Here is a 25,648-nt window from a genome sequence, read left to right on the forward strand (position 1 = left end):
CACCGGTCTGTAATCTGCGAGCAGAGAAGTGTGGGAGATTGTGGAAATCTTTGGCTATTTATAGCCAGAAAAACAGGGCGCAAACAGGACAGGTCGGTCCGCTGCATTAAATGCAGCAGCCGATTGGGCTGCAGGCAGTCGGACTGCCACGTGGCAGTCCGACTGTGTAGTCGTCTGCCTGGCTGCCTGGCTGTGATCTCTAACACCCCCTCTCAGAGCCGGGGCAGGGCAGAAGCCTGAGGGATCTGGAATGTCTCCGAAGTAGAGCCTGGGGAAGTGCCTTCGTAAACAAATCCGCAAGATTGTCCTCTGTCTTGCAGTACTCCAGAGTGATGGTCTCATCCAGAAGCTTCTCTCGGATGAAGTGGTACTAGATCTCTATGTGCTTCGTCCGGGCATGAAAAACAGGGTTCCGTGCCAAGGCAATGCAACTCTCATTGTCACATTGCAGCAAAGTAGGACGAGTCTGGGGGCACCCAAGCTCCTCCAATAATCTCCGAAGCCACACAGCCTCACATGTGGTGGAAGACGCGGCCCGATACTCCACCTCAGTAGACGAAAGGGCTACCGTGGGCTGCTTCTTGCTACTCCATGAAATAACACCTGCACCCAAGGTAAAATAGTAACCTGTAGTAGACCGCCTGTGGTCCACATCACCGGCTCAATCCGAGTCGCTCCAACCTGCAAGTACAAGATCTGAACCATCTGTCCCTGCGGGGTAATGAATCCCTAAATCAGACGTCCCCCTCAAATACCGAAGTATCCTCTGAGCAGCCTGCCAATGCACCGTCTTAGGTTCACTCATGAACCCTGCCAAGAGCCCAACAACAAAACATAGATCAACCCTAGTGTTGAGAAGCCAAATCAAGGACCCAATCAACTGACGATAGCGGGAAGCATCCGCCAAAGGAGAAGCTGAATGGGAAGTGGCCTTCCAGTTCGGATCCATAGGAGTAGAAAGGGCCCGACAATCCTCCATCTCAAAAGACACCAAGAGCTCCTGTACATATCTCTGTTGAGAGATGAAGATCCCCCTGTGAGATTGATAAATCTCATGGCCCAAAAAGAAATGGAGTAGACCCAAGTCTGTCATCTCGAACGGCCGATGTAAAGCTGACTTCGTCTCTTGGACCTGCTGTGCATTATCACCTGTGACAATCAAATCATCAACATATAAGACAAAAAGCACACAACCATCCTCGGAAGTGTGAACATAAAGCTGCGGATCGGCCTTGGAACGCCGATATCCCAACTGAGACTAGAGGAACGAATCAATCTTCTCGTTCCATGCACGTGGAGCCTGCTTGAGGCCATACAAGGCCTTCTTTAACCTGTAGACTTTCCCATCTGAAGATCCAAAGCCAGGGTGCTGCTCAACATAGATCTCCTCCTTCAAATTACCATTGAGGAAGGCCGACTTCACATCCAACTGGTAAACAGGCCATCTCCTATGGCCAGCCAAGGCAAGAACAGCTCTAATGGTCGCCATACGAGCTGTGGGGGCAAAAGTATCATGACAGTCAATCCCTGGGCGCTGTGCAAAACCTTTAGCAACAAGGCGAGCCTTGTGCTTATCCAAAGAATCGTCGCTAAGGTATTTGGTCTTGAAGACCCACTTGACGCCAATCACCTTCTTATTCGGGGGGCGGGGCACGAGTGACCAAGTGCCATTCCTCTCAATAGCCTCCAACTCGGCTTCCATAGCTTTCTTCCATGGTGCGGACTGTAAAGCCTCCTTCACGGAGGTGGGCTCTCGATCCTGCATAACACGGGTCATCAAACAATAGTTAGAGCAAACAAGCTCTGTAGAATGTGCTTGGTGCCGCCGTGACCGCCGCGGACCATCCTGCGGTTCCCACTCCTTAGGAACCCCCTCAATCCCTGAATCACGGAGTGTGTCATGGGCCCAGCGAGGAGGAGGCCGAACCTCCCCTCGTCTCTCTCCATCAGCAGAGGACTCTGGAATATCCACCGGTGGTAACTCTGCTGAGGTGACCGGTGGAACAGTAGACTCTGTGTCAGAAACAGAATCATAATCAAAAGGCACAGGCTCCAGTAGAACTGTAGAAGGAGCCCAACTCTCCCCTGGATCTCCAAGAACGGGATGCTCCTCACCCGTTGAGATAGCTAGAACCTCCACAAACCGCACATCGCGGCTAGTGTACACATCCCGCTTGACGGGATCATATAGTCGGTAGCCTTGGGACTGGGAGCTGTAGCCAACAAACACCTGTCTTCGGGAAGCTGCTTCAAATTTATCACGGTGAGCCTTGGGAATGTGAGCATAGGCATCACATCCAAAGACCCTGAAGTAAGAAACATCTGGCTTCGTCCCAAAGTAAGCTTCAAACGGGGTCATCCCTTCCACGGCCGAAGTAGGGGATCGATTAAGGATGTGGACTGCAGTAGCCACAACCTCGGCCCACAGAACCTGAGGGGTCTATCGGTGCTCCATCATGGTGCGTGCCATCTCGATCACACTGCGGTTCTTCCGTTCAAGAATGCCATTTTCTTGAGGAGTGTTGGTATTGGCAAACTCCTGGTGAATTCCTTTATCTGCACAAAACCGAGCAAACTCATTAGAAACAAATTCACCGCCCTTGTCGGATCGCAAGGTTTTCAACTTCCGGCCCGATCGGTTCTCCTCAAAGAGAAGCCAATCCTTTAAGTGGGAGAAAGCTTCTGACTTTAATGCCAAAAAGTAGGCCCATGTCATCCTGTTGTAGTCATCCACGATGAGCATGAAGTACGGGCTCCCACGCAAGGACTCATTTCTCATAGGGCCACATAGATCCGTAGATACAAGCTCCATCGGTGAAGTAGACTGCCGCGAAGCTGTGTGGGGAATGGCATCCCTATGCTGCTTTCCCCGAATGCAGGAGACACATGGCTGCTGGCTCACCACTATATCCGGCAACCCGAACAAGCTGTCCACGTGACGCCCTCCGAAGATAATCATAGTTCAGGTGACCAAACCGAGCATGCCATAACTCTGACTGTGACTGAGAGGTAAGAAGAAGAGTAGAGAGGGTGGTGGAAGACTTCAGTTTATAAATGCCGTTCTCCTCATATCTGGATGAGAGAACCTTCCTTGATCCACGATCAAGGACTCGCACCGTAGTACTGTCAAACTCCACCAAAAGACCAAGGGAGCAAATCTTATGAACTGAAAGGAGATGGTACCCTAAGCCTGGTACATGCAAAACCTCTGAGGTATGGGTACCACCTCGTCCATCGGGAATAAGCTGCATCTTACCTCGACCTGCAATAGATACTGAAGAGCTGTCTCCAATGAGAATCTGCCCACGCGAGGGTCACAATTGGGCAACACCATCTGATGAAGGAGTCATGTGCTGTGAGGCACCACTATCAACGATCCACTCTCGAGCCTGGGGAGCCGTCATTGCAGCATCAGAAGCATTCGGTGAAGCGTCCTCTATGACAGCTAGATGAAGAAATGCAGCTGATGAGGGTGTAGCCACCGCTCCAGAGTCCTTGGTGTCCTTCTTGTCTTTGTCAGGGCAATCCTTCTTCCAATGGCCAGTCTTTCCACAAATATGGCATGTGGAGTCTTGTCCTTGTCCTTGTCCTTCTCCTTGTCCTTCTTGGACTTGTTATCCCCCTTCTTCTTCTTTTGGTCCTTCCCCTTCTTCTGAGAGGCTTGACCTGTCAGCGCCTCTGACTTGGAAGCATTCTGTCCCTTTAACTGTTCCTCTTGGTCCAAGACCATAGGAACCAACTCTTCCCACCGAAGAGTAGACTCTCGCCCCGAAGCAATAAGGGCAGAGTAAAATGCACCGAATCGTGGCGGCAACTGGGACAAAAGTGTGATTGCCATGTCTTCGGAGGAAATCAGCTTTCTCGCAGTCTGAACCTGCATCTGAAGCTGCCTTAGCTTGTTAATGTGCTCCCACAGTGAAGAAGACTTGTTTACGGACAAAGTCCGCATCTGTACCTCCAAAGAAACCCGCTTCATAAGGGTCATCCGATTGTACATCTGATCAAGCTCCAGCCATATCTCTCGAGCCACCGTCAAGTTCTCGATGTGAGCGATCACGGCTGTAGTACATGATAAAAAGAGGAAGGAACGAATCCTGGCATTCAATTTGTCCCAATGAGACTGAGCCTGGCCAACTCCGCACGAGCATTGGAAGAGAGTTTGGACTCATCTCTTACCGAGGGCCGGTCGATCTCCTCCTGTACCAGCTCTGCCAAATCATAGGACTCAAGGATGGCCAACATCATGACGCGCCAAATGCGGTAGTTGTCGCCGTCGAGCTTCTGATTTGCAAGAAGAGCCGGTAAGACAGGCACCTTCCGGTCCATAATCTGGAACTCCAAGTCAATCTCTGTAGACATCTTCACCTGTAATGCCTTCACAAACGCAAAAGCAGCCCCCTCTGATTGGCAAAACTCAGCCTGCTAAGGCTCTTCCGCGTCCTGAACCTTCTTCACCCGCCGGAGGCAATGAAAGAGCAAAACCTGCACTTGTAGGCTGGAAACTCAAACTTTCTCCGCGTCAAACAGCAGTAAATCCACCACCTGGACTCCTTTCCTGCGCGCCCACACTCGTTTCAGCCTTGTTCCAAGGCGCAGCCCTCCTGTCTACCCTCAAACGCAAAAAACACAAATTTGTGTCGCGATGGAAACTCCTCTTCAGGTTGATTCTACGCTCAGTCAGCCCTCTAACACTGCTCTGATACCATGTCAGAGTGCAGCGGTGCGGAAGTGTAGGACTGAGAGAGAGAGAACGCAGAGAGAGAAGAGAGAGAAAGAGACAGTGGAAGATGAAGATCTGCTGTATAAAGTGTGCTGAATACAAAGATATGCAGATATATACACGGGCGCAATGCGCTAAACTGCATGTCTCCACCTCGACGATGCAACCTGCCGTTCACCTCGAAGTCCGCTGCAGTCTGCACTGTCTCCTGTCCGAAATCTGCGAACAGAGACGAAATCTGCGCGTGTCACCGGTCTGTAATCTGCGAGCAGAGAAGTGTGGGAGACTGTGGAAATCTTCGGCTATTTATAGCCAGAAAAACAGGGCGCAAACAGGACAGGTTGGTCGGCTGCATTTATGCAGCCGACTGGGCTGCAGGCAGTCGGACTGCCACGTGGCAGTCCGACTGCACAGTCCGACTGTGCAGCCGACTGCTTGCCTGCCTGGCTGTGATCTCTAACATTTCGATGGTGCACCTATGTATGCGCTGTATCAATCTTGACAAAAATTGACTCGATAGCCTGAATTTTGCTCTGTACGAGTGAGATCGAAGTATGGCCAATCCAAATTGTATTGTAGTAGTAAGAGTGCATCCGTCTGTAATCCATGTGTTCTCAACCATGACTGCATCTTTGTATACCAACAATGTGTCTCTTCACTCTCTACTAGCTGTTGTCAGAGTGGAGCGAATGTGGAAGCGTATGACCAGACTAAAAGCAAATAAACACGAGAGAAGAGGGAGAGAGAAAAGAAACAGTAGTATGCAGAAATCTGCAGTGAATGGATGCTGAAATGAAGAAGGCAAATATGTATATGGGCTGTTGCATGTATCTTTGTGAGACGACCTCTATCCCACTTGAAAAAAAATAGGCAAGAAAAAAACAATAAAATAATCAGGTTGGCCAATTTAAACTGGCCGAGTGCTGCAAATAAGACATTTCAGCAATAAATAATTTTAAAAAAATGCTGTGCACTAATGCCTATGCCACCATGTGGCATCTACACAGCTTGCATGGCTAGTGTGACCGCCTAGAAATGATGGAAAACACTAGACAACTGGATAAAATTGTTCGACCTATATCCAGGAAATATGTGACTGTGCCCGAGTGTGCTAACTATACAACAATACATTGCCAATGCATGTCCAGGGATAAATACATCTCAAACACCCCCTCTCAGATCCTAGACGGGGGATAAGGTTCAGGGATTTGGAGTGATGTCAAAGAATGGCCTAGGGAAGAGCCTTTGTAAATAAATCACCCAAATTATCCTCCATCTTGCAGTACACCACATCAATGGTCTCATCCAAGATCTTCTCCTGAATGAAATGGTACTGTATCTCAATGTGCTTCAAGCTAGCATGGAGAATGGGATCCCATGCCAAAGCAATGCAACTCTCATTGTCGCAATGCAATGTAGTGGGACTTGTCTGAGGATAGCCAAGCTCTACTAACAACCTATGAAGCCACATTGTCTCACATGTGGTAGAAGATGTGGCTCTATATTCCGCCTCTGTAGATGATAGGTAATTGTGGGCTGCTTCTTACTACACCAAAAAATAGCACTTGCACCCAAAGTGAAGCAATATCTTGTTGTTGACCTCTTATGGTCAAAATCTCTAGCCCAATTGGAATCCATTGAGCCCAGTGGAATAAATATTACTGCAAAATCCTCATAATAGTTTGCCAATGAACCAACTTGGTTTCACTCATGAACCTTGCAAGCAAACCTACATGAAAACACAAATCAATTTGAGTGTTTAAAAGCCATATCAATGACGCGTGTAGCAAGTAGCATCTATTATCAATGAATCTACATGGGCCGTAGCCTTCCAATTTGGATCCATGGGAGTATAAATAGCTTTATATCCCTCCATCTCAAAAGTAGTTAAAAGCTCTTGCACATCCGTTGTTGGGAGATGAAAATTCCGGCTTGGAGTTTTGGCAAATCTCATGACCTAGATAGTAGTGGAGAAGGCCCATATCCGTCATCTCGAACATCTTGTGGAGTGCCTCCTTTGTTTGCTTGACCTTTTGGATATAGTCTGTCATGGGGATGTGAAATTTTAAGATGCTTTAATCTTGCCAATAACATTTGATTAAGTTATTAATCAAATGTGCAAGATTGTTTAGCATATGTGATGCATATGGCAGTTATTTCATGATAATAGGCAAAGGACCCGGAGGATGCAGTGGGTGTTAAAGGCAAAAGTTGTGATAAGTTATGCCTATTGGGCTTTGGGGGTCAGTTGGTGTTAGTTTTGACCCTAGGACAATTGTTTGACTAATAAGTATCAGCGGTGACACTAGGGACTAGCATTAATCAATTAATTTATGCTAGTCTAAGGATCAATAGAGGTTGGGGACCACTCTAGGTTGCAAATGGCCTAGCCAATTTAATTATGGATGGGCACATTTAATTTTGGATAGGGTCAGAATGGTTGAAGTTAATTTTCAGGATTATTTAATCCCAAAAATTAATCAAATGGCTCGATAATGTTGAAATATGGGGTTAGAAGGTTGTCACTTGGCAAAAATGCCTATGCAAACTAAGAAAACGTTTTTGGGGATTGTGTTAGCCATTTACTTAGTTTACAGCCACACACACACACACACACACAGTGTGTGTGTGTGTGTGTGTGTTGCTGGCTCTTTGTGTACAGACTCATCCGTGGATGGATATAGCAAAATGTTCTATAGAAAAGTTTGGCATTTCTCATGGTAGCACGGTTATTCATGCTTCTTGGTGGAATGTGCTTAAATCCACAAGATTTTTTAAGGTCTCCCAGTCTTTTCCCATATGATCGCAACTTGGTAGGCGATGTTACGTTTTTCGGTTTGACGCCCCTTGGATTCTAGGCGAAGTACTAGCCTCTTCCAAGTTGTTGGACTGGCCAGACAAAGATCTGTAGACATACAAGTTTAATCGCATGGCTCGGTTGGGGTTGCGGTCAGTCCAGAGGATAGTGTCATTCTTGGATAGGCCCGTGTTTATTCATTTCGGTGTATTCGCCAACACTTTCGGGTGCCTAGAGGGTATCATGTTATTTGGATGGCCATACAGGACAGAATTACGAGCTACTATCCTGGCGCGATTGGATGTTTGTGATTCCGGATGATTACAAGAAAAGATTAGTCAATCAGATATATCATCAGATGGTAGAGGCCAAGAGATGGGTCACGGATAAGGCAAATAGAGTATGGCACATTCGGGAAAGTAAAAAGAAGTGGCAGGACAGATTCATCCAGCTCTAGAAATCTAAGGTTCCGTATCAAGGAAAAGTGTTTATGTGGAGGCTACTTATTGGGGCTCTTCCTACTGGGAATGTGCTGCATGCTCGTAAGATCTCTATTGGGCGATGCATATTCTGTACTACATGTGATGAGACAATGCTTCATCTTTTTGTGTTCTGCCCTATTGCAAGACAGATTTGGAATTTTGTTTTCCGTATTTGGTCCTCGTTGACTCAACATCGGATTTCAGCTTGTTCTTGAATTTTGGGGAAGATGACCTCCATGACCTCTTTGAGCATATTATTCTTGCCTTTTCCATTTCCTCAGATGGACAGCCTTGTGGCATATTTGGTGTACTCAGAATGCCTTCATTTTTGATTCAGTATTTGGGATTCATGATCATGTGGCCCGAATCTGGGGTTTAGTGTTGTGGCAAATCACCTCTATGGTGTTTGCTGACCTGGTTCTTCCTGATATTGCTACTCCCTGGCTGGACATTGTCCGCTCCACACGAGCTGTGCTTTTAGTGTGATATTTCTGTGTTAAGAGTCTGTGTAGACTTTCCTTCATGACTGTTATTTTCCGTTATTTCTAAGCCGACCTAATGATTTGATGTAAAATTTTTACTACTAAATTCAATTATCTTCATGAAAAAAAAAGAGAGAGAGAGAGTTGCTGGCCCATTTTTTGATAAGAGAACAAGGGCCTTAGCAAGCAAGGGACAGCAAGGAGACACCTTCCAAGGCTGGCAACAGCATTGCTGATCAGGCAATAGCATTTTGGAGGTGTCTAGCAGTAGGTGACTGCATTAAATGCAGGTTGGAGTAGGCTGTAGGCAGATTTTAGGGCTTTCTCATGAAAAAAATCAGATTTCTCTCCCATCTTGGCTTTCTCTCACCTTCTGGAGTAATTTCTCAGAAGATCTCAGCACTTCTCAGCCATTCGCAATAGATCTCATCCAAATTTGGTGGACAGCAAGAGGATTTCTATTGTGAACCCTAAATTTCTATAGAAACTAGGGTTTGAAAGACACCTTGGGACTTGTGCCAACAGGAATAGGCATCGTACATTGAAATCAACACTTGAAATTCGTGGAATTCATAGGGATTTCAAATGCTTCTTTGAGCAAACAAAGCAAAATAGTGCTCTAAAATCTGTTACAAGCACAATCATTACCATTGGTCGTTATTTTTGGCCAACTGCTAAGGAGCGAATCCTTCTTTGTGAATGCATACATCACTCAATCCGGGATCAATATTGTCTACTACAGAGGCAGAGTATGTAGCTGCCACTGAGGCATGAAAGGAGGCTTTATGGCTGGTGGGAGAGCTGGGGCAGCATTTGGCCAGTTGGCGGTTCCATTTGTGCAATTCTTGGGTGAAAATCAAGGGGCAATTGGTCCAACTTGCTTGCTGATCGTATGTACAGTAAGGGGCTTTTGGATCAGCGAAGGAGATTGTGGAATCTCAACTTGTACACTGTCCATTAGCAATTAAAGATAAAGAAATACTAAAAGGGGCACCAATTTTGGGGCCGACAAGCTGTCCAATGTCCAAGATTGTATGGTAAAGTGTGCATTTCAGTTTTATGAATTTGTTAGTTGTTGTAATTAAGTGCTTAATCAGGTTATTTACCACCCTATTCGAGAAGGAAGTTTCATAGTAATTTGTCAAAATGAGATCATCCACATAAAGCACGAACAACGCGTGTTCTTCGATTAAGGTGTGGATATTGTTGGGTTTGACTCACACCTACGCTCACAGAGGAGTGTCGGTGATCCTTAGTAGGACACTGGGGCACTTTTTACTCTCCTTATGAGAGGTTTTTCCCCCCTAGATTTATTCTCTTGTATTTTATATGCCTATGTTACATAGCTTGGACACTTATTGTGTTTTACACCTTTCGGGTGTGAACACACTATAGCAACCCTAAGGTTTAAGGGTTGCACTTTGTACTTGCACATTACACTCTTTAGATTATTGCATTGGGAGTTGTGTCTTCACTCTCACACACTCTCTTCACTGTCAACTATACTCTCAGCTGTGCTTCCATCTTCGTGCATTCCCACCTCTCATATTTGGTATTAGAGCTGGCCCTTAGCTCAGCTCAGACCGTGGCCATCACCAGCTGAGTTGCCACTCGAAGTGACAGCAGCTTCAGTTCCACCAGCCATAGGTTAGCTCCAGGGCAACATCTCTAGCTCATCCCCCTGCTAGCCCAGCGGCCACTAGTATGTCTACCCAACCATTTTGGCTTGCGTCGCCACCACGGGTAGCGTTTCAACTTCCCTGCTTGTTGCCCGTCTGATAGGTGCGTCACAAGCGGCTGCCACTTGGTCCGATTGTTGCCACTTCCTGTGCAGCTGCCCCAGGCAATGCCTCTGTCATTGACCGCCACCTGGCCTGTCCACCTTCATAGCCAGTTTGAATACACCCGCCCCTACTCCTTGGTTAGCTGTTGCCTACTGGTCCCTTCGACCACCTCAACTCCCATCCAGCTCCAGACAGATAGATTTCGATAGAGCATATTAGATGCAGTTGCTTTTCTTATTTACTTATATAAATATTTTATTTTTCTTTTCTTTAGTTGTTGTTGCTCTTTATCCCTACAGTTCTCTTGGATTAAGCCAAGATCTTTGCATGGCAAGAAGAGGCAGCCATTGGGACAATTTGGACTAATGGTTTGTCTGAGCCTTAGGACTGGTTCCATATTGAATGGGCACTGAAGAATAGAATGCCAATGGTTTGGGACTGTGTGCTTAGCCACTAGAGATGTTGCAGGTCAATGAGCCTGGCCAAGACAGAAGATGCACATGTGAGAATGCTTACGGAATAAAAGTCATTGTAAGTGAGCTACGCTACACTTTTTGATGTGTTGCAATGATAAAAGTTGCTCATAACGACTTGAGAAATGTAGTGGTTACCATCCCTAAAATTTAGGGAGTTACTATTTTTGGACCCCAAAATCTGTTCACGTCATTATCTTTATTTTTGCACGAGGATTAATTCTCTGGTATGTGCCGAGGTCAAAATTTACATCAATCATGGAGAATTTCAGACCGGAAGGTTTAAACTGGAAAATTGTTACATGTATGCCATGTGTCACAATTTGGGCACAAATTCCTAAGAGAGAGAGAGAGCATTAAAAAAAACGTAATAGGTAGGAGGGGTAAATCTGAGCGTGAAGTTTTCAGGGGCTGAGGGCAGATTGCTGCAAGTATATCAGCTATGGAGAGTACTTCTTCATCTTTGACTCATGTACGGAGGTGGAGCTTGCTCCCTTTGGTCAACTCTTTCTCTATGCTTAGAGGAAATGCTCTGCGTGATGGGCTGATTCCATCGAATGTACAGTTTTGTGTCTTCTTTGCACTTCTGCTGAGGCAAGAGCCTCACTGTCTAGGTTTAGGAGCAGCTGATTGCGTCTCTAATGCAGGAACTAAAGAAAGTGGTGACCACGCCACACGGGAATACGGTTTTCAACTCTGATTTAGTGCTGTTTGGGGGATTGTTTTACTGCTGGAATGATGCCAGGGACAAAGGATTTGCAGTCCATCTGGTATGGAACAAATCTAGAATGGAATAAGGCTAGAACAGATCAAGAAATAGGTGAAAAACAGTAAATAAAGAGTTCTGCAGATTGCAATTCTACACTTGAATTATTGAGTTATAGTCACAGAAAGTGTTTTTCCTACTTGGGATGTTGTTCTGGATATGTTGTATTGTCCTTATGCAACTGAAATTTACTCAGAAAGGGATGTTGTTTTGGATATGTTGTATTGTCCTTATGCAGCTGAAATTTACTCCAAAAAGATGAAAGCCTACTGTTCACAGGTTTTGTACTTTGGAACATTTCTTTTTTTTTTTGTAACCTTTTGTTTTTTAATTGATAAAGAAATACCGAGAGGGGCACTGGTCTTCGAGGCCAATCTGGTATTGAGTGAGGGAGTGAGGTCTCTATTTATCTATGTATGTAAAAATATGAGGTATTAATTGAATGGACTACCGCTTTATGTGAGCCATAGACCGGTTTCATCTCCAATGGCTAAGCATGCAGTCCCAAATCACTGGCATTCTATTCTTCAATGCCCATTCAATCTGATCCCAAGGCTTAGACAAATCATTAGTCCCAATGGCTGTCTCTTCTGGCCATGCAAAGATCTCGGCTTAATCCAAGAAAACTCTGGGGGTAAAAAGCGATAGCAACTAAAGAAAAGAAAAATAAAATATTTATATAAGTAAATAAGAAAAGCAACTGCAAAAAGTATCACCACCTGGTGACAATATCCTCAAGCTACGGGACTTCCTTAATCAGAACAATCTACTTATCTTGTCCTACTCGTTCTTTCAAACGACTCATGTGGAACACAAGGTGAACTCGGATTTTCCAAGGTAAGTCTAACTCATAGAATACACTACTTATCTTCTTGGTAATTTGGAAAGGACCGCAATATCTTGAAGGCAATTTATAGCACTTGCCAGTAGTCATTGAATCAAAGTTTCAATGGGATTTTAAAGTAAACCCACATGCCTTCGTGGAGCTTCCTAGGAGTAGGATGTTGGTTAGTATAAAACGTGGCATGATCTTGGGCTGTTCTGATGCTTTCCCTTGCAGTTGTCAACGTCTCCTATGTATCATGTAGAAAGTCGAGTATGGACTAAAATGCCCCCCTGGGAACCAACCTACACATGAGACACAATGCAAGCCAAACTCACCATAAAAGGGAGTGGACATTAGACTCACCTCCCAATCATACAACCAAACAGGCTCACCCCTGAGCTTGGGAGCTAGTAGCACTTTGGGTCACGACTACATCCCAAGGGTTGGTGTCCCATACTACTAGCCCACACCATCCTAGTGGACAGATGCATTGGCCAATGGGCCAAGAGTCCAAGAGTGGTGATCACACAATGAATATGCACCATAGGCCGTTGAGTCCTATAAATAGGTATCGGCTACCCTAACCTTGAAGTGTCCTTAGTGCATTCACACTAAGTGACTTCATGACCACTATGACCAATGCTACTAGCGCCCATCGAGATGTCCAAGGACATAACAAAGGCATTGCATATGAGATTTTGCAAGGGCTGAAGAGGTTTGGAGGAGAGCCCTTAGGATGTTATTTCATTGTAGTGTGGCATTGCAAACTCTATGATTGTTACGGTGGGGACAATTGTGTGGGTCACGGATAGAGGTCCGTATTGTGCAGATGAAGATGTATAGGGGTGTCATGTCTACCTTGTCTCAGCGTAGCTTGTAAATAGGATTGCCATGCCAAATTACCCACGAGTGTGGAGTCTAGACCCAAGGGCATTGTAACAAATGGGAGTTCATAGCTAGCATCATTGGTTGGTACATATGGACAGCCAGATGTAGCTGTGCTATAGATTCTTTGGACATACAAGAGAGGTTCTCACTAGGATTTGCTCAAAGATTGTGTGTACTGTCCATGGGAGATGGGAGAGGATACAAGGTAGTGTAGTGTAGGAGACTATGGAGAGGAGACATCGTCTTCCATTTCCAGATCCACATGGGATCTTGGCACTTTCTTCCGTTTGCAGATCCATGTGGTTTGGCATTATAGACCTCTTGACTAGTTATTTATTCAAGCCTTGCAATAGACTTCCCTTTGTTCCCTTTTTTTAAAATATGGAAGTCCCGTATAGGGATGCTTTGTACTTTATATTTTACATTGGGATATTCTATTCTGAGGGGTCTTATTAATAGATTTTTTTTCTCTTCTTTGAAAAAAAAAGGAGATGGATATTGCAAAATAATGGGATCTTCTTTTAGATTGACCTTGAGTTGCCAAAAGATGTACTTGAGTTTCAATGCTAATGTGCATTAAACTCACAAATAAGCTTGCAAATAGATTGATCCATATGCATTATATGTGACACAACAGTAAATGCGGTTGTGGCTGCTAATTGAGAAAATTGGGATGGTAGCATTATGAACCTCCTTTGGTTAGGCATTGACTCTTGTTTCAATCATGAACACTTTTCCCAATAGTCATGGTTAGTTTAGAAGGTTATTTTCACTTTTTTAAACATAAAAAGTGTATTCTTTAAATCATATTCCTTTTCCCAAGGTCTTGTTGCTCAAATACCAGTTTAAAGTAAGAAAGTACTACTTGCTGGTCTGATTTGTAAATTAGGGTTTCAATACTGTGTGAGGTGCATGATTCACGTGCCAGGCTTACCATGACCCTTTTTGTGATTAATGACGTTAATCCTTAGCAAGTGTGGTGGATGCCTGCCACATCACTACCTTACATGGCTCTAGCCCATGCACATACACATTAATGATTGGAGCCCTGTGATTTGAATGGCCTAAGTCCTTGATCACACATTTCACTTGCGTGAGTGGTTTGTGCGCCTCCTTGAATCCCATGTGTATATTCTGTAATATATGCACGATCACCCCTTAAAATGTTCCCTCGTGAATGTCACATTGTAAGTGTCAACAATTTAACGTGACATTAATTAGTTAACACTTTAATTTATGTGAGAGCTTCCTTACATAATAATTTAATGTGTTAAAATGTTCCCTTGTGAATGTCACATTAATTAGTTAACACTTTAATTTATGTGAGAGCTTCCTTATATAATAATTCTTTTATGTGGGTGTTCTTCACCGGTGTTTGAAAGGAGGCATTCCTAGCCTTAGCTGGTTCAATGATCAGGGCGACTCATCATAGCTATCAGTTGCTAGTTTGGTCTTCTCTTTGCCCATGTGTGCACTGCACTTACTGTATTCACTGTGCTAGATGCAGGTACAAAACAACTCTAACTTGTTGCCATATTCACTGTGCTAGATGTAGATATAAAACAACTCTAATTTGTTGCATTCATTGATGATTCACCATATACAAATCCATTCATTGTTGTAGCAGATTTCGCTGGAGTTTAGATAATTGCATTCACAGAACTGCATTTATAGGTCTGCTCCAGGTCATGACAACTTTAGTTCTAATAGCGTGCTGGTCAGTACTCTATTGGTTGTGCTATGGGCTATCTCAACAGGGATTGCCTGTGTCAGTGGGGTTCTGAAAGAAAGAGCCCAAGATATCTTTGAATAGTGAACTTCATGATCTAAGAGAGTGGGCGAGGCCATCTTGGGAGAAGCAGTGAAATCTCTCTTGGATCTCATGATAAGCTGGGTATTTGCAAATGTAGTCCTTTTTTGTCTCGGCCTCTAGATAGCATGGGTGGCATGCTCTCAATCTGTTGGGACTGTTGCTCCTGCTCCATATCTAGCTGTCTCCACTTGCAAATTGGTGGGGATAATGTGCAGGTTTGAGCAATCGTAAATCTCAAGCCATGTGATGGGTGTCTATCCAAGTAATGTGGGCATTTGACCCATTGTGTGTGAGGTGGAGAAAATAATCTTGGCCGAAGGTTGTTTTTGTCCATAGGCACTGGATCATGATGTTATCTGCTTGAATCACCCTATTCAGCTATGTGTAGTTGAGATCAAAGGAAGGGGTCTCCATGTTGTACTGGAAAGGGGAAGCACAAGGATGCATGTGCCATGTGTCCAAAATCAAGTACTCACCCATCATCCATGCGTATCAATAGTGTATGTCCCCATCCAGTGCTAGCTACCATTTTATGCAGATAGTGGTAATTTATAGGATTGTGGAATTGAGGATTCTAAAATGTCACACTATTTTTCCATTAAAATTTTAAAACAAGTATTCTAAACCTTCATCCCTTAAAGAGGATGGTATAAATTGTGCCATGTTAATTGTCAGCCGAGGTCTAGGGTAGAGGGGCCAGTTATAATACACCTTGTGAAAGATGTATGTATGGGGGCAGGGGCCGGGGGATTTCACATTTTGCATTTTTCTTGAGACTTGATGTTATGAATAGATTGCTAATATGAAAGGGAAATAGATGAGTCTAATATTGTAATTCTTATTCTTAGCACATCTGACTAACACCTAAGCAAGATTTGCAGTATGTTCCTCTGTTTTGTTGCATTACTATCCCTGAAGTGTTTCCTTTTTTACACCTATGTCACAATTGGCCTCTGTACTCTAAATGTACATATCATACTTTCGTACTTGTTCATGTTGCTGTATGGAAACATCTGGACAAAACTTTTTGTGGCACATTTCCTAAGGCAGATCTGTTACCCAAAGTTTGGCATGTTCTAATGAGCCTTAAATAGCATATTCTCCTCAGCTCCTTAGTTTTCTTTCTGGGTGGAATTTTCCCTGAAAGACTTGTGTGCTGGTTAGACAGTCGCAATATGATTTGTTGAGCAACAGGTTAGGCGTGTCCACTCTAATTTCGACATTTGGTGCTTGACTGCTCAGGTAGCTGAAACAACACGAGATGTCAAGTTTTTACACAATGAACTTTTCTTTGCAGTCGCCCAGCGGAAGTAAGTTGTACTTTTACCTCTGTATCTCCCTTTCTGAACACAAGACTTTACCTTTCTTCTCAGCCGAGAAAACACATCTGACTTGTGCTGCAGATATGTGTATATATATGACAAGAAGGGAATAGAAATTCATTGCTTAAAGGTATGTTTTATATTCTGATCAAAGTTTATATGTGGGGCATAAAGGTAACTTGATAGTCCAATGCGTTTTCTCTCTTTTTCTCTCCATGTAACTGATGAACATCGTGAATGCAGGAGAACACCTTCCCACTGAAGCTCGAATTTCTTCCCCACCATTTTCTTCTTGTGTCAATTGACAGATCTGGTATTCTGAGATACCAAGATACCAGTACTGGTGAGATCATTGCTCACCACCGTACAAAACTAGGTCGCTGTGCAGTTTTGCGCATGAATCCTTACAATGCAGTGGTTGGCCTTGGTCACAGCAATGGCTCTGTGACAATGTGGAGCCCCAACATGAGCACGCCACTGGTATCCATGCTTTGCCATCATGGGCCAGTCACAGCTATTGCTTTTGAGACGCAGGGGCGACAAATGGTTACTGCTGGCATGGATGGGAAAGTAAAGGTTTTTGATTTGAGAAAACTCACCCCGCTTCATACATATTTCTCACGGATGCCTGCAAAATCACTGGATATAAGCCAGAAAGGACTTATGGCTGTTGGTCAAGGCTCCTTTGTTGAAATATGGAAAGATGCACTAATGACAAAACAGTTCAAACCATATATGACACACCATCTACCTAAAAGCTGGCAGACAAATGATATAGCTTTCTGTCCTTACGAGGATACGCTTGGAATTGGCCATAGTGGTGGCATCTCCTCCATTCTTGTCCCTGGTGCTGGTGAAGCCAATTTTGACACATACGTGGCAAACCCATTTGAAACTCTTAAGCAGAGGCAAGAAGCTGAGGTTCACTCATTACTTGATAAACTGCAACCTGATATGATTGTGCTAGATCCAAAGCAGATTGGCTCTGTTCGGCGTGATGCAAATGAAAATCAGCAAATGAAAAGCCAGCAGGCTATAGAAGCCAATAAGCTTGCTGCTATCAAGGCTGGCAAGGCTGTGGTCCTAAAAAACAAGACGAAAGGGAAGAACAAACCCACAAGGCGGCAAAAGAGGAAACAGAATAACATTATAACTGCAAAGCGACCGTTTATTGAAGCCGAAGATCGGTTGAGGCCTTCCAAAAAACTGAAATCAACAGATGGCAATGTTCCACGAGCTCTGAAGCGTTTTGTCTGAGAGAGAAGCTTGCTGCACCAAGTCATGAATTCTTCCTGATCATCTCAGATTAGGACGATTGAACATGGCCTTTATAGGCACGGGAGACTCGTTCTTCAAATGAAAGAGCGATTCTCTGGTAGATTGCACTGATAGCACTGATACATCTTGAAAGTGAATTTACTAGGTTTCCTTTGGAATTGATGGGGGTGAATAGCGAGGGGTGCTGGAGCATTGTGTAGGCTTATAGACCCCTTGATTGATGGCCGCAGTGCAGGCTTGAATTCTTTTGCCAGAATTGTATCTAGCTGCTCCTGTCCTGTGGATTTCATGTGTCTTCGAAGGCACACCTTCAGTCAAAGACCTCACTTACCCTTTCGGGATCTCGTGATCCTGTGCATCTAGACATCACTGTTTTATGGGATGGAGTACCCTTCATCATCTGGGTGGGCTCAATATTAACATGTCTTACAAAGGAACGCACAAATGTAATGAAAAGCAGCTTATCATAGTCAATTGAACGCTGGGTTGCTAAAGGATATGGTAAGCTCCACAATCAGGCCTTCCCATTTGGGGGGCTAGCTGTGTTTTGCCTAGAAAGTTCTCTCTCTCTCTCTCTCCTGCTTGCAAGGTGGGTGCTGCACAAAAAAAGAGTGAGTGTAGTACACATTTTTGAGACCCATAAGAATGTGTGGGCTTATGGAATGTTGTTTCATTAAAAACTTCAAAGTTCATAGGTGTCTTAGGGAAAGATGTGTTATAATGAAGGGTGAGAGCAACTCACACCAAGTGAAGTGAGAGAGAGAAAGTTTTGGGTCATGTAATAAGAATGTAGAAGTTTTATTCTCTTAATAGAATCCAATTTCTTCTTTTTGGTTTTTTAGATCAATGTTCAAGGTTTTTGAAGCAATAAGTATCATTCTATATTGTTTATAGGTCACATAAACATGTCGATAAAAGCGGAGTATAATTACCTTAAATTGTAATGATTATTGGTGATGAGGTTGTCATCTACCACCAATAATTGGGATTACATCCTCAAGGGGTTCACTATATGTATATCCTTTAGATCACATGCAATCACAGTCTATATAAAAATATCCTTATATGTGAATTTTCTTAAATAAAGATGTTTGTTTTTCATTCAATTAATAAATAATCTTGTAACATTATATCCTTTTATATGTAAAAAATATATAAAATGGTATTTTAAAAATACATTATTTTGAACTCGCGTAATGCACATATATATTTATGAGTGATCTATTCAAGATTACATCTAATATAAGAGGATTTTAGACATGGAAAATTTGTTTCTCTCGGTAAAAGAATGGTAACACGATCGATGAATCCTCATGGTAAAGGGAAGAAAGGAGTAATTTTACTAAACTTTATAAATAGAAAACTAAAATATCATCTGAAAATTTAAGTGGAATTTTGTATAGTATAATTGGAACTAGAGTTCTTAGATAGATTGGATTGTTCAAGGTATAGAAACAATGAGTCTTGATAAATTTGTAAGTGTTACACAAGAATGGCAAATAAGGTCTAAAATTTAGAGTGGATTTTTTAATAGTATGTTTGGAACTAGAACTCATAGATAGATTGGATTATTCAATGTATAAAAACAATGAGTGTTGATAAGGAGAAATTGTGTTTCATAAGTGTTAAATAATACTTATTGTTATTCTACTTTTGGATGGGACTTTTTATTCTCAACATAGTAAACTAAAATTCTCAAGGATAGAAAGTACAACTTTAAGGAAATAATAGCTAATAAGTATTAATTTGATAATTATCATATTTAACATTTTGAAATATGTACAAATTCTGTATCTTTCATCTTAGCTTGAAAACAAGTCCAAAGAAGTAGAATTTAGCAAAGCTTTTTAGTAAATAAAGGGGTATTTTAAGGAAGGGTAGTAAAAATAGTTTTGAAAATAGAGATTTTATAAGCCAATGACCCAAGGAATAATAATCCAAAACATCCAAGAAGAAAATCATTCAAGAAATTTAAGCATCTATTCTTAAGAAGAAAAAAAGTAAAAGTAATATTTTCAAACTTGGTATTGATTGCAAAAGGTGAAATTTTGGTCATTGGTAAGATCAATTTATCCTTCTTAAGTTGGTGAAGTTTATCAAGACTTAATTAAGCTAAAGTTCGTTATAAGAGAGTTGTGATTAAGATGCTAATAAATTTATAAACATTCTTTTCATTTTAAATCTTGATGGCTTTGTTATCATCTCTAGTGATGTTTTAATCTAGGATATGAAAAGCAATTGGTTTAAGAACAATTGAATGTCAAAATGAGAAAAATATGTCAAAGAAAGAGTTTATTTTGATATCAAGAAAATGAGAAACAAATTGAATGTTTGAAGGAGAAAAATACATCTTAATAAGCATTGTTTTTAAAGAAGAAAAAGAAATCTTAATGAGTAGTATTTTTAAAGGATATATTTGAAGAACTCTAGTTGTTAGATGACCAATGTTCTTATATCCTAAGGATATGTGATAGACTTGTTTTAAGAGGATTGAGGATCTGTCAATAGTTGCCATGGAATCCATTTGGTCTACAAGCTATCTTGTGATGAGGCATGACCTGTATATATCTAACTTATTGAATGTTACAAGATGAAATTAGGTTTTCTAGTTCTAGAAACATTGCACTGTTGGGAGTGGAAGTTACTATCACAAAATAGTATTAACTTGCACTTGGTTTATGAACAGTGATATGTGCTTGCACAATATGGACTAATACTCCTCCATTGTGGTCATGTAAAATAAGTTGATCAAGGGTTCTATTGTCTTATCCTAACATTTAAGCTATTATGATTATCAAGAAGACTGTGGATATGTTGGTAGTTGCCATTGAATCCATTTAGTCTTTGAGCTATCTTCTTGTAGTTGGGCATAAACTAGATTTAACTTGTCAAATGATATAAGATCAATCGATGTTTTTCATGTGGAAAATGTTATACCTTGGGGACGGAATGCATTATCAAGAAACACGATCAGCTTGCACTTAGTGCATAGTGATTGACAATTGCTTACACAACCTTAAGAACTAATACTCCATCTTGTTCATGTAAAATAAGTTGATCAAGGATTAAATTGTCTCATCTAAGCTATTATGATCATGTTAGAAAGTTGCTTGACTAATCAAGTGCATCCATTTGTAGGGCCTATCTATTGAGCATGTATCCACCCACTTTCCATCTAATGCACCCAATACATTCTTTAGTTTTCTATACCTGAAATTTGACATTTAAAAATAGATTCCTTAATTAAACCTTTCATATAAGGTTTTTTTTTTCCGCATTCTTTAAGCATGTACATAAAACTAACTCATCAATTCTTTAAACCAATACTTCTATTAAAATAATCTTAGTATAATGCTTCCTCTAAATTGGTTATCTTTAGACCAAGATACTAGGCGCTACACAATGCTCATACTTGCTACCTAGAATTGGGTCTTTTGACGTAATGAGGATAAGAAATATTGGCCATACAAGGCTTGAGAGGGACTCATTCCAATGCTTTCATGGTAGAGGCATTGTAAACACAATTGACACCTTAGGTTCATGGATATTATAGAATTTGAGCATGCGCTTAATAATTTGATTGTCCCTTTTGGTCTATCCATTGGTTTGAGGATGATATGCCATGTCGAGACACACTTGGTTACTGATATCTTGAAAGTGGCAAGTCTAGAACTTGGAAGTGAAGGTAGCATTTTTGCCATTCTGAATATTTTCTTGTAACACATGTAGACAAAATATTTCCTTTTAATTGTTTGGCTATATCAAAGGCCTTTCATGTTGTCTTGATGGGATTAGCATGGTAAAATTTATTAAGCATCTACCTCATTGTATTATGGAAAGGCTAATGATCAAGTTCATGCTAATATACTCCCATTGCATTCGAGTAATATTGAGAGATTAAATCTCTCCTAGCAATTTGATTCATTCATCTTTGATTCTTCTACAACTCAAGCATTGAGGTATATATTTGAGGACATCTCCCTTCATTCCCAACTAGAAGTACATTTTTTCTAACTACATTTATAGACTTAGTATATCCTTCATGTCCAACTATAGGATATTGTTCATCTCATGGGATATTCTTTTTGAGCTTCCAACTCTTAGGGATGCACACTATTTTGGAAGCATATTTATGCAGCTTTAAGGTGACAATTCTTGATTCTTGCCTAATTCTTGGGAGTAATTCCTCCCCTTCAAATCACTTTCCTTGCCTTAAGGATGCACACTATTTTGGAAGGATATTTATGCACCTTTAAGGTGACAATTCTTGATTCTTGCCTAATTCTTGGGAGTAATTCCTCCGCTTCAAATCACTTCCCTTGCCTTTTAGTACTCTTGATCTAAAAGGATTTCTCCTAATACTACTTACAAGATTGAATTACTAGGTGTAGAAATTAGTTTGGAATGAGAATTGTGTATAGAAGGTTCCCCAATTGCAAGAAGTCCACATAATCCTTCTTGCTGAATCATCTACTACTACATTCTCCTTTGTTAGGAAATATTCAATCTCTCTCCAAGTCAAAGTCTTAGAGTACTATGACCCACCTCCTCTTTCTCATTTTAGGGCTTGGCTAGATCAATATCCAATTGATACTTTTAAGATTAGTCAATGAGGAATTCTTCCAAGTAGGTACTCCTATCATAAATTTAGGGCATGGATGACTATTAGTAACTTGAGATAATGAGTAGCATAGTTCGCCTTATAATACTTGAGCCTATAAGAGGTGTAAGCTACTAGACAACCTTCCTGCATCAAGATGCATCCTAATGCAATGATCTTGGCATGAACAATGAACTCGAATCCCTTGGTGAAGTGAATAAATATTTGAGAATGGGTGCAACAATAAGTCACTCTTTGAGTTTATTGAGACTCTCTTGTGCAAGGGAGGTCCAAGTGATTGGAGCCCATTTCTTGTGAAGTTGTATTGGAGAAGTTTCCACAAAGCGTAGTCTTTAGTGAAAATGTTGTATCACCTTGTGAGCTCTAATAATCATCAAATTTCCTTGATAATTTGATGTGGTGGCCAATCCTATATGTCTATGACCTTAGTGGGGTGAACTGCCATTCCAACTTTGGAGACTATGAATTCATGGCCTTTCATGTTTTTCTATAACAAGACATACACTTGCTCTTTTTGGTCTAGAGCTCATGAGTTTGAGAGTCTTTGGGACAATCTAAAGATGGTTTGAGTACACTTCATTAGTCTTTGATATAGACCACAATGCCATTAAAAAATACAAATATAAGCTCATCAAGATAAGGCCTAAAGATATCATGGACCAATTTATTGAATGTAGCCAATGAACACAAAGAACATTACTAAAAACTCATAGTCCTCATACAATGTAATTAAAGAAGTCTTTGAAATATCTTTTTCCTTTATATCGATTTAATAATATCTCAATCTCAAATGTGTCTTAGAGAATACTTTGTCTCCATGTAACCTATCCAAGATTTCATCTACCTATCCATGTAGACACTTGGTTTAGTCCCTTTGTAGTAAATGAAGATCTTGAAAGATCGATCATTTTTTCATTGGAAGAGGGCAGGAGTACTACAAGGTAAGTTGCTAGGGTGGTGGAAACCTTTGTCCAACAATTGCTTTAGTTGCTCTTTTAGCTTTGTACTAGTTGTTGGTATGGATGTATTGTATGGTCTTTTTGCTACAAGCATAGCTCAAGGCACAAGATTAATTTCATCAAAGGTAGTTTAGTTAACTCTTTAAAGAATATGTTAGTGTATTCCTTGATCCAAGATGATTCATTGTCTTCTTTTGCGAATTCATATTCTTGAGTTTGATCAAATACACAAGGAGTCCCTTCTTTGGTCCTTTGACAATTACTTGCTAAATCTTGGGAATATCTAGCTTGCCATGTGATTGAATTGTGTTGCTAATAAGGGGATTTTGAAATGTGACTTGACCATTAAGACAGTTTACATTAGCTTCCTTAGAAAGTAGGCAATCTATACCTAAGAAAATTGTAAACTTTGAATGGTATAACCCTACAATTTGCAATGGTGGGTTTTGAAAATCCACATTGTTGAATACTTACGTAGAGAGAATTTTCTTTCCATTGTCCAACTATACTGACAATTTCCCAATTGATTTTAGCTCCACTTGAAGCTTTTAAGCACAATTGACTAAAATGAACCAAAACCTAGTCACTCAATGAATCAAATTTAAAAGGATTTACCTTTGTAAGTGTTTGGGATTTGAATGTTCAAGTAGTAAATTTTATTTTGTCCCTAGTTCTCGATTGCTATATGCATCATGCGTTGAGAGAGGGCTCAATTTCTACACTATTGAGAGCATAATTACAAGCTTTGGTAACTTAGCCTTTGCAACAATCATCACATGCATTGTAGAAGCGACCTCTTCTTTGAAGGTTACTTGGAGCATTTACATTGACATTATTTCTAGTTTTTGGGCATTGAGCTTTGAAGTGCCCAAGCTAGTTGTGAGGAAAGCATCACTTTGGACGGCCATGATTATTATTGTTGTTGGTACTTGTAGAGGGATTTGTATCTCGATTATATGTTTAATCAAGCCCTCTTAAAGAATGACTTTTTGTCAATTTTCCTACCCAATGACAATGAAGATAGGACTTATAATGAGAATTTCCTTTACCAAAGGTTTAGTCCTAATTAGTGCATCTCGAAGATTGGTGGGTCTCATAGACTCCAAGAGGGTGTCTAGAGGTGGGTTCACCCCTTGGCATAAGAGGGCCACATGTTATGGAATAGTCATGGTTGGGGAATACTTATTTAGTGTAACAAATTGGGAATAATTATTGTAGGAGAAATGCCAGTTATTTGAGAGGCTAGAAATTTCATTCATCTTGATCAGTTCAAATGATGGGGGCATGTATCCCCTTTGAAAACCTTTTGTTATCTAGTCTCATAATTTTGAAGTTTTGATGACCACATTGTCATGGCACCATTGCTTTTACCATAAAGCTTCTCTCATTAACCACAAACTTACTATCATAAAGCCTTGGTTTATAGTGCAATTCTAGCTATAGAGAATAAGTCGTCCATTGTCTTTATCCAAAGTTTTGTGTCCATTTCTACTTTGGATCCTTCACCATTGAAGCTTAGGGTGTTGATTTGTTTAAGGAGGAACTTCTTCTCTTAAAACTAAATGGTCGTCTTGCAAGTGGAATTATCTAAAAATAAATGCATTAAATTGAATGAAACAAACTTAAACAATAACTTTATAGTGGAGTCAAAAGTTGGTTTTATTGCCTAAAGGTATCATATAAGCTCATTTAATTGAGTAATACAAGTGTCCAATATACAATGTCAATTATCCATGAATCTAAAAAATATTAATCATCTTGTATGTGGGTGGTCCTTGGAAAACTTCTAGCATATTGTATTGAGTTGGTAAAGTTGGGAAGCTTTTTGTTACATAATAATTCCTTCTATATCCCTAAGTACAACTACTCTATTGGGAGCAACTCCATCCATCACTCTCTCATAGGCATATCAACTTTTGGGATTTAGCTAGCCTTTGACAAGTCGAATGGAATTAATATTGATCTCCCCATTAAGGGACAAGCACATAATTTAAGTTCTTCCATCCAATAGGTGGATGCACATCAAGTTACTATCCAAATAGACTAATCTACTAGCATCTATAAAGCTATAGACTCTTGTTTGATTCTAATTTTGTTCCATATAAAGGGATGGCAATCCATAGATTATTCAAGGATTCCCATGAACATCTGTTAGGACTTGAACTTCACCGTATATTTAGTACTATTTTACACCTTAGTATTAGTATACATGTAGCCTTTTGGATCAGCATATGTAAAACAACCTTTATCTTTCATATGATGTTTCACCTGAAAGTTAGGGCGCATGTAAAATACGTCAAGCAGTTGTATTCGAACAATTACTTTTTAATCAAGAATGGAATACGACTAAGTATAGCGCCCTGAACTGGCGGCTGATGTTTGATCCTATTATCTTCTAATTGTCTCTTGAATGTTATTGAGATTCTCTTCCAAATTG

The 25,648-nt window shown here is 41.1% G+C and overlaps 1 protein-coding gene across 1 annotated transcript in view; it reads left to right on the forward strand.

The window, feature by feature from the left end:
* The window catches only part of LOC148040087 (Transducin/WD40 repeat-like superfamily protein), a 39,767-nt gene extending 21,578 nt beyond the window's left edge, over window positions 1-18,189 (forward strand). Inside the window, exons 5-7 of the mRNA XM_087696599.1 lie at window positions 16,274-16,341; window positions 16,435-16,483; window positions 16,597-18,189. Of these exons, the coding sequence (XP_087552725.1) occupies window positions 16,274-16,341; window positions 16,435-16,483; window positions 16,597-17,610 (1,131 nt within the window). The 3' untranslated portion in view covers window positions 17,611-18,189. The remainder of the gene's footprint in view (window positions 1-16,273; window positions 16,342-16,434; window positions 16,484-16,596) is intronic.
* Window positions 18,190-25,648: the final 7,459 nt, after the last annotated feature.

This window comes from Lygodium microphyllum, chromosome 2 (genome assembly GCF_053477565.2).
Source record: "Lygodium microphyllum isolate KBCC chromosome 2, Lygodium_microphyllum_v1.1.10, whole genome shotgun sequence".
NCBI lineage: Eukaryota > Viridiplantae > Streptophyta > Polypodiopsida > Schizaeales > Lygodiaceae > Lygodium > Lygodium microphyllum.